The following is a 9,512-nucleotide window of genomic DNA, read 5'->3' as shown; positions in this document are numbered from 1 at the left end:
AAAAAGAAGGCAATTCAAAGGAGTTAATGATGAAATCAGAAAACAATCACAGGGTAATGACAACTTGTGATTATATTATAAATAAGACTGGCTTTTACTTTTTAAATTCCCTACGAGTTTACTCTAAAATCTACTCTAGTAAGTTCAGAGTTTAGCATAGTTATTAAAAGAGAGCAGAGACTTAACTGTCTGTTCTGCTAGAGTAGTTTAAACTAGTCAGCAATAACAAGAATTTTATCTCTAGTGTTTTGACAAAGCTGCATTCAACAAACCAGACAACGTAATTTAACAAGCAAGCAAGCTCACTCTCTCTGATCACAAGAATGCTCTAGCTGGTGTAATGCCCGAGCTACAGAAAATTTACATCAGCACAGGCAAAACACTAAAGAAATAGGGAAATAACACTGAAGTCTCACCTTGTTGGTGTTTTTGAAGCTGAAGTGCTCGTTTTTTCTTCCTGAGAAGGAATAAGCAATGAGGCATAGCGCCGCTCAGAGGAATTTGTATCCATCGTGAAGTTCAGCTCCTGACTTTTACCTCCACTGCTACTTTCACTATTGCAGTCTGTGCTATCCAAATTATCTGAATCACTATTTCCACTTGCACCACCACCTCTTGGCTCTCCATTTATTTTATTCTTATCTGCTTTCTGCTGTGCTAGAGATATATGCTGATCTGGCAAAATTATCTGCATATTCTGAGGAGTCTCTTTTGTTTTATTTTTCTTATTTTTTCTATTTGTGCTGGGAGTAGTCACCACATTAGCTCTCTTCTTCCCAAAGGCATTGGTGAAAGTAGCTGAAGTTGCAGAAATCCCAATTGTAGTTGTAGTAGTTGCGCTAGGAGGCTCTATAGGAACTTCTTGCTCCGCTGGAAAAAAAAAAAAACAAAATATATAAATCAATGCCTCCGACTGAGGACACTTCAACCGAGATTATGCTCTTGCTGAGCTGTCAAGTCTATTTCCACTATATGCAGTTGTAAAATAACCGAGAAGGAAGAAGTTCTGGGAACAAAGAAGAAACAAAGATTTACCATCAACACAGCACTTTCACACTTTAACAGCAGGTAAGAACCAGGGCAGAAACTATACAACATCATCATAGTAAGCTGGCTGCTTTGGTACTAACAGATTACCTTACCTAGGTGCTTTTAAAAAGGCAACTCCAGAACTGCATTTTTCACATATAAATACTCATTCTTTACCTTCATCATCATTTTCTTCCTCATCATCATCTTCGTGTAGTTCTAGAGTTTCTTTAGGCTTATTTTCTTCATCTTCTTCTTGTTTTCTTTTTGTTCCTCTTTCTTCTTCTTTCTCTTTTCCTTTCTTTTCTCCCTCTTAGCTGCAAGAGCTTGTTTTCTGCTTTCCTCTCTTGACTATGTAGAAGAAAAGGATTCATATTTAAATATGATCACAAAGACTAAATTGTAATTCCAATCTCTCCTACAAATTGGGGCAGGGGATAAAAGAGAAGGGAGCATGGTGAACTAGGATGATTTTGTCACAAACTGAAGCATTATGCAGAAACCCAACAGACATTATGAAACAACAGGACTGAGTGGTTCCAAAAATTTCCAAAGAACAACAATAAATACAACCAAGTGAGAGACACTATAAAAACAATTTTACTGAAAAAGCCAGTAAGATCCCTCATTATCTCAGTCCTTTAACAAAAACAATGTTGCAAAAGTATTGATGAGATTAACAGTTTTGACTTTAAAAACTATCCTACAGTACATTACAGAATTAACTGGTCTCACTTTCTCATTTCAACCACATTTTTTAGTATGAGATTAGTCACAACAGCAGTACTATAATGTAGCTTTGCATAGCAACTGACAGACTGTTCATGAGTTCACAACCTGGAAGATGAAAACACACACAAAACTTGTCCAAATCTTCCCTCTTTGATTAAACACTGTATGAGTTGTTCATCAACAATTCCAAGAGCCTTCACTTAGAATGTTCATTGCAGATCACTTCTCTGCAGTAGTCTGGGACACTTAGTATTCTCAGTGAGGAAACGCTTCACTTCCCACACCACCTTTTCAGTTCACTTTAGCTCATGTGGCAGCTTCTTTTTTGTGTAGTTTGTAAAACTGAGCACTGGCCCATTAAACAGTTATGGACTACGTTTCACACTATGTACAACATACTATGCATGACACCACTGAGACTGAAGATCTCCCTTATTCAGGCTCTTTATCTGTGCTGAAGTAATGCAAGAAAGCAACTAGTCACAATAAAAAGGACAGTTGAGTGTCTAGCTAGAAGTAACAGTTCTATATCCTCAGTATGTACTCTTACGGAAAGTAGATACAGTCACAACGTGAAGAAATACTGCCCCTAAATCACAGTTTTAGGCATTAAGCTAGATGGCCACAGTTCTCCACTCACTTTTTCCAGGTCTAGCTCCTTCAGCAATATAGTTGCATTCTTATTTGCCTCTGCAGCCTGCTGGTCTTTAGCTTTCACAATTGTTTCCACACACTGGTGACACTTTTTCAACAGGTCCTGGAATGCAAAACTTTATTACATCTGTAATAGACTAGAATTAAGGGAGAGATGCTTGCTCTACAAAACATGCATTTGTTAACATACAAAATAGTTCAGACTCTAAATGCTAATTTTAAGTTTCATATTAAAAAGATATGAAAAAAGCACTCTGAATCAAACATACATATTCACTTTCTGAATAACTGAGAATTTCCCATACATACTTTTGCTGAAAATAATATACAGGGACTTTTCCCTCACAGTTACACTCACCTTGTCAGTTATAGTCGCTATATATCGCATGCATTCAATGTCCGATGGAAACTGGTTAACTTCTTTCACTAGGAACTGAACTACCTTCACATGGCCCTAGAACATCAAAGAAAATCCTGGTCTCTGGTATGCAACTGATAACATTCATCATCAAAATACAAATTTGGTATCTCTTGGTTCAGTACAAAAGACCGAAAATATACAAAAACATTTTTAGTAAACTACTATTTGAAATGAAAAGTGGTTAATGTTTGTCCAGTACATTTATATTTCATTTTAAACGTGAGCAGCTAACTGGGCTCAAAGGCAGAGCTGTCTGTTCACATTTTTAGCAGTCAAGACCACTCTGTTTAAACCCCATCTGTCACCCCCAGCTCACTTTCTTGCCAGCCAACTCCACAGAGCTAACGCAACGCAAGTCTGATTGACAAATTGAGCCACCTGAATATTATCCTAGCAAACTGCTGCTGGATCCACTACCTCATGGGTAACTGTGCAGCCACACAGACAACAGCTAAATGTTGGCTAGGTAATTATCAGCAAGCAGTGGAAGGACAGTAATGGCATACTTAGTAGTTTCATTTGTCTGAAAAGCTCTAGACTTGTTTGACATTTTATTAAAGTTAATAAATTCTCTGCAGAGTTAGTTAACTTGTTTTATAGACAGTTTTCATCTCTCCAAAATGAGTTCAGTGTGATATACATTTTAGTTCTTCTCTTTAGAGGATTCACAGATTGTGATTTACTTTAAAGCAGACATTTTATGAAAACAGAAATTTTGTTGTGTTGATTCTTCCAAAAATCAACCAGATTTAAGACCAAATGAGAAATTCTCTTTTGAAAACATTTTACACTGAATCATACAACCAACTTAGCGTCCTACCTTACGGAATGCTGACATGAGAGGTGTTATTTTCCGATTATCTGCTGCATCCACATCTGCTCCTGCCTGCACAAGCAACTGAACTACATCATAGTGACCACCATTAGCTGCCAACCAAAGAGGTGTATTTCCTTTCTTGTTACGAACATCAATATGCGCTCCTCTAAAAGAGTACAAGTGTAATCAAATAAGACATGAGTAAAGATAGGATAACAAAATATCAGAATACAATTAGATACACAACTTTAATTATTGAAACCTAGTGGCTAGAGAAATTGTGTCCTTGAAATCTGCTCTTTAAATCACAGTAACACAAGGATTAAGACTCCCTCCCTCTCGCTTCCCAGCAACAAAGGCCCATTAAATGCAGACTACTGCATCACAGTTACACAGCTAGCAATCTAAGCTCCCCTTACCTTGTCATTAACATTGTGACTATCCACACAACAGAACAGCCCCTTGAGATCTTAGTTGCATGTAGGGTTACGCTTGAAGAGCCAAGAGTTATTTCCAGGCTTTGCCTCATAAGTGACAGAGGGACAACGATCATGGAAATTTCTGGATTAATACGCAAAGCTGCCAAATCAGACACTGTTTGCTTACCTCTGATCTCAGCTGTCTGCTGAGCTTAATTAATACTGGAGTAGCAGGATACTCCATGGTAACACTGAAAGAGTAGGGAGCAGATGCAACATGCTACTTCCAAAGATTCCCATTCCCTTTGCTCTAAGATGCAAGAAGCAGCATGAACAAGAGTACCCTTGCCACAGAGGAACATAGCTACAGAATACATGGCCTGCTATTGAAAAAAAATAATTTACCGATTAATCAGCAGCTCACAGAACTTGTAGTGACCCTTATCTGCTGCAATTGTTAAAGCGGTATCTCTTGAGGAAGGCACAGGTGGAGCATTAACATCTGCTCCTTTATCAAGGAGAACCCTTCCAACCTCTGCATATCCTCCTGAAGCAGCTTCCATCAGCGGCGTGAGACCAGTCTGTGCAAAGAGAAGGAATTACATGATGTGAAATTCATACAATATACTTTGAATAAACTATATACAATTGCCACACACAGAAATCAGATTTGTTTACTTAGCTGCTTATATCTAAGTTAAGGAGCCTAACCTGAAGCAGTCTCAAAAAACTCTTGGCACTGCATTTATACAAACTTTGACAAACTACTGACTACCACTGCATACCCATCTCAACAGCAAAAACAAAAGTTTTCAAAAGAATCTCTAAACGAAAGATTAGAACAGATCCAAATGAAGACAACTGTTCCTATGAAAATGTCCCCAGACTGGTTTTACACGCTTTATATCTATCCTTCCTCAGTACTGAGGCTGATGTTGAGTGAACTCAGTTGCCTGACCAGACCATTAAATTAATACTAGCTCCCAACATGCCCAACCAAAGCCAGAAGAGCTGGCTTTTATCCATATCCCTTTTTCCGTCATTCCAGAAGCAGGCAGACAGCAATTACTTCAGCAGCCTTAGGAGTTACCAAACATTCTTCTATGCTTGGGAAATTGGTCTGGCAGTCCACACAAGATTTAAGCTTGTTTTATTGCAGGAGAAACAAAGCTGACCCAGAGTGACAACACGTGGAACCTATGGAGTGTTTCAGAGGTGCAGAGAGTCACAATACCGAAGCCATTGGTTCTAGACTAACATAAAAGCTTTATAAGGTTTGATTGTATTACTCCTGTTCATGTGGACAAAGCAATCTGTGATAAATGAGCATCGCTATAGCAGCACAACTCTCTTCCAGTCTAGACGTTTTTATGACTGTTGGCGAATATCAGTACCAATCTTAAACCTGCAAAGTTTCCCAGTACTACAGAGGCAATCTGTTTCATTATTAAATTGGAAGAAACAATCAGCTTTTCCCCAATGCAAACAATGCATCTTCCTTAAGGCTTGCAGTATTCTTAAACAAAGCAAACAAAAAAATTTCAGAACATTCAATAAATCCTCAGATTCTTCTCTCCTGCATTAAGATTTGCATATCAAGAGGGGCAACGCAGATTCTAAAATTTAATTTTTCATCAGCACACAGTGTGTTCAAATACCTTTAAAGAAAACAAAAACATACTGTTAAACATTCACCTCCCTTCACTTCTAATTTGCCTCTGAACCACTGAAAAAGAGAAGGATGAATGCTAGAAGAGTAATAGGATAATTTGAAGAAATAACTTCTGAGAGAAACGCACTTGTTGAAGTAAATTATATGGAAAAGCAGTTCAAATACTCACTTTTGCCCTGTGCTCAACATTGGCCTTCCTGTCCAACAGCAGACTGACCACCTCTGCTCGGCCTTGGAAGCAGGCCAAGGTGAGGGCTGTGTTCCGATTGGTCTCAATCTGGGCATTAATATCAGAACCCATATCGAGCAACAGCTTCACGGCAGGTACGTGGCCATTCATAGCAGCCAACATCAGAGGAGAAATACCTAGCTTACTCCCAGTCCTAGTGAGAAAGAAACAAACTGCAGTTCCCAGAACTAGTGAATGCTCTGAGAAATGCAGGTGTATCTAAGAGGAACAAAATGTTTCATGGGAAGCCAAAAATGAACATTAATATATACAAACACAGCCACTTGCCTGTAATTCCAGCAATTTTGAATTGCTTATCAGAAACCAGCAGAGTAACCACATGCAACAGATAGCTAACTAAAATCTATGAACAAGTAAAATGTCTTTCAGCTTTTAGATGCTCAAATAGCTGAAGAACACACAAGTATTGATCTACATATAATCAAGGCTGCATCTGATTCAGGAACACATGCTTCTAATATGCAGATACAGTTAAAGTTTTTCTAGTGACTGAAAGAACATTACTTTTCCTACAACTAATAAAGAGGAGGTTTGAGAGAAATAGCTAAAATATATTTGGTCCTTCTGTTGAAAGTTTTCAAACAAGTACAAATAGCTGCCCTGGGCTTTGGCTGGCTCCTTTGCTCGGTTCTACTGAAAACTGCATTTGACTTCCAGGTCACAGAAGGATAAGAAAGATAAGGAGAAGATAAGGAGAGAGAAGGAACAGATTTGCAGACTACAGCATTGCTTAACACTTATATCTAAGGCAGATGAAGTTTGTCTGTGGTAGTTAAAGGTAACTTAAAAGCATTAATTAAGGTAACGCTAACATAAATAATAACATCAATACTGTAGAAAGGCTAAAAGGAGCTCTGAAAGAACTACACATTCCAATATATGACTCAGTAGAGTTAAAGACAACAACAAAACATCTGTCCCACATATGGTTCATCTGAGGTATGTTACCTTGAATTAATTTCTGCCCCAGCATTGAGAAGAATCTTGATGATATTGACATATCCACCAGATGCAGCGAGGCTTAATGGTGTATAGTCAGACACATTCCTATGCTCTTTGTTTGCTCCCCGGGCCAACAGCAAATCAACAACCTGAAAGGACCAATGTAGAAAATAAATGCCCTTTCCTCTTGGGAGGAGACTAAAACTACCTGCACTTATTCAACTTAAAAAAAGCTTTTAGAAAAAAAAAAGATTTACTACACTATCAAAATAAAAAAAAACAACTTGTACATAAAAAAAACTACCAAAAAAGTCAAATTCATCAAGGACAAATATGTCTGTACCTCTTGGCGTCCACCAGAGCATGCCAAAGAAAGCGGAGTATCCTTTGTGCGCTCAGATTGCGCTTCTATATCCCCACCTTTGTCTAAAAGAATTTCCACTACACCAATGTGTCCAGCAGTTGCAGCAAGAATCAAAGGCGTAAAACCTAGTAAAAAAAGATCATGTTAAAAATAAACTGGAATATCTCAAAATTTTAAACAGAAATATGCAATTTACAGTGATTTTTATTGCTCAGCTATGTCTTTCTTGGATTGAGTATTTTCTGAGTAATGCCCAACACTATCAGACACTCTCCTAGCCCCCTCCTGACCCTGACACTTGGAGACATATAAGGCATGACTCCTGCCAGCTACATTTAAAGGTTCATCAAAAAAAAAAAAACAACAACATGAACAGTACTGCACTGACCAATATGGATTAAGCTCTGACCAGTTCAAGTCTTTAGACAAGTCACTGCTTTCCACTTAATTCCTATTGAAGTTCCAAGAAGATAATACACATTCACTGCGCACATTGCTTATTTCCAGTGGCTAGCGTGACCTCTGGGGAGAGAAACATGAATGATTCTGTTCTCTCAGCTCCAAGGGATAAGATTTTGCAGAATGTGACTATTGGGAATGACATGATAGGCAGCCTGATTCCTACTCCACCATTAGCCTTGTCAGCTGAGATTCGATATTTACTCCAATCATAGAATCACAGAATTGCAGAGGTTGGAAAAGACCTTCAAGATCATCAAGTCCAACTGCAACCTGACCGTATCACTCTAACAGCCCACCACTAAATCACATCCCTGAGCAAACTAGAAACTCTACCCAGGATACTAAGGTATTTTGTGGTGGATTAACTGTAACGATAGAAGTGCTTTGTATTTCAGAAATATGCCATTCAGATAGATGAACTTCATTTCAAAAATATGGATAGAAAGCCGTACAGTATCACTACGTGGTGTATACATTTCCACATACGTCCTAGAACTCTACATCTCCGCAAGCTTTGTACACTTTCAGAGCAAAAGCTCCCAAATCTCTATTTGAAACATCATGTAGTTGTAGTTCTAAAGCAAACTTTTACTATTTCAGCTTACCCTTCTTATCTCTGTGTTCAATATTGGCACCACGTGCAATTAGTACAGAAACAAGTTCTTCGTGACCTCCTGCACATGCAAGGGTCAGAGCGGTGTCGTGATTGCTTTCAGTCTGCATGGTTGAGAAAGAAGAAAATATTCAAAAGATACTTTAAGAGAACTTTAGTATTTTTAATGCTACTAGATTATTATTTTTCTTTTCAGAACTTATCAAAAAGAAAATCTAGTCAGAGCTAATTGAAATTACTCACATGAGCATCGATGTCAACTGAAGGATACATAGGGAGCACTGACTGTGACACCACGTTGCTTGATGCCTGTGAGCAGGGCTCAGGAGTAGGGGATTCTGTAGTGTGCAAGGAGCCAGTGGAGCTGCTGGGCACTCTGCTATTCACAGCTGGAAAGCAACAATGCATTATTAGCCCACTCTTAGAGATTCTACATTTTATATGAGAAAGATTTAGTCCTGTAAAACTGCAACACTCCGAAGCCAAAACAGAAATGGAGGAAAACAAATTAAGAGTTTCTAATAACAAACATGTTGGTATCTTGCTTAAAGAAGTTTTTCAGCAATTAAATAAGTATTATCTCCAAACTGTGTTAACTTAGAAAAATAATTTTATTAGTCACATTAGAAACATTATAAATTATGAAATTTAGTTACTCTTTTAAAATTCTATCTTCACCACTAATGATGAATCATACACTAAATCTAAGCAGATGAATAATTTATCAACAAAATACAAACCTAACATTCAAAAATGAAGTATCAATCTGGAATTCAGAACTTTTTCACTGGAAGGTTTTCAGAGAAAGTTTTTAAAGCAGGAAGAGTTGACAGCCACTTACACCTGTGAGCTACAACAACTAAAGAAAGGCAGAAGAGAGAGTTGGAGGGAGGGGAGAGGGGAAGGAAAAGAAAGTTGAAAGCCATGTGCTCCCTAGGATTTATTTCTGATTGGTCATAGCCTTTGAAAGATTTCATCCTGAAGGTACATCTCAGTTCAGGGACACAAGTATTTTGGTAGTGCAACTTAATTCTTAAATTTAAAAAATAATTAAGAACTTGAGAAACAGGCTTTTCAGCTCTTACCTTTAAAATAAGTAATGTAAAAACTGAACAGATCAAGCAGAGATGACCCCTG

At 38.0% G+C, this 9,512-nt stretch overlaps 2 protein-coding genes across 2 annotated transcripts in view; both read right to left on the bottom strand.

Moving 5' to 3' along the window:
• Positions 1-1,236, bottom strand: part of LOC109370010 (protocadherin gamma-A8-like) — a 45,137-nt gene extending 43,901 nt beyond the window's left edge. Inside the window, exon 1 of the mRNA XM_019620297.2 lies at positions 1,207-1,236. Coding sequence (XP_019475842.2) covers positions 1,207-1,236 — 30 coding nt within the window. The remainder of the gene's footprint in view (positions 1-1,206) is intronic.
• On the bottom strand, positions 392-8,781 carry LOC100549531 (ankyrin repeat and KH domain-containing protein 1). Its single transcript, XM_019620296.2, has 11 exons — positions 8,619-8,781; positions 8,368-8,479; positions 7,280-7,425; positions 6,943-7,085; positions 5,914-6,127; positions 4,478-4,653; positions 3,657-3,819; positions 2,774-2,869; positions 2,402-2,518; positions 1,207-1,380; positions 392-870 (listed from the first exon to the last, which is right to left on the bottom strand). The coding sequence occupies exons 1-10, from the start codon at positions 8,646-8,648 to the stop codon at positions 1,249-1,251; spliced, it is 1,329 nt and encodes a 442-aa protein (XP_019475841.2). The 5' UTR covers positions 8,649-8,781; the 3' UTR covers positions 392-870; positions 1,207-1,248.
• Positions 8,782-9,512: the final 731 nt, after the last annotated feature.

This window comes from Meleagris gallopavo, chromosome 15, assembly GCF_000146605.3.
Source record: "Meleagris gallopavo isolate NT-WF06-2002-E0010 breed Aviagen turkey brand Nicholas breeding stock chromosome 15, Turkey_5.1, whole genome shotgun sequence".
Lineage (NCBI taxonomy): Eukaryota > Metazoa > Chordata > Aves > Galliformes > Phasianidae > Meleagris > Meleagris gallopavo.
Note: the sequence above shows the minus strand (reverse complement) of the source record. Positions and strands in the feature narration are given on the sequence as shown.

What these genes read in the sequence shown, in the direction of transcription:
- LOC100549531 (XM_019620296.2), bottom strand. Translation starts at nt 8,648, where the DNA reads ATGTATCCTTCAGTTGACATCGATGCTCAT. An exon ending in TAGCGACTATAACTGACAAG is followed by an intron (nt 2,519 to 2,773) that starts GTGAGTGTAACT and finishes TTTGCATTCCAG; the next exon opens with GACCTGTTGAAAAAGTGTCA. An exon ending in AGGAGCTAGACCTGGAAAAA is followed by an intron (nt 1,381 to 2,401) that starts GTGAGTGGAGAA and finishes TCTTCTACATAG; the next exon opens with TCAAGAGAGGAAAGCAGAAA.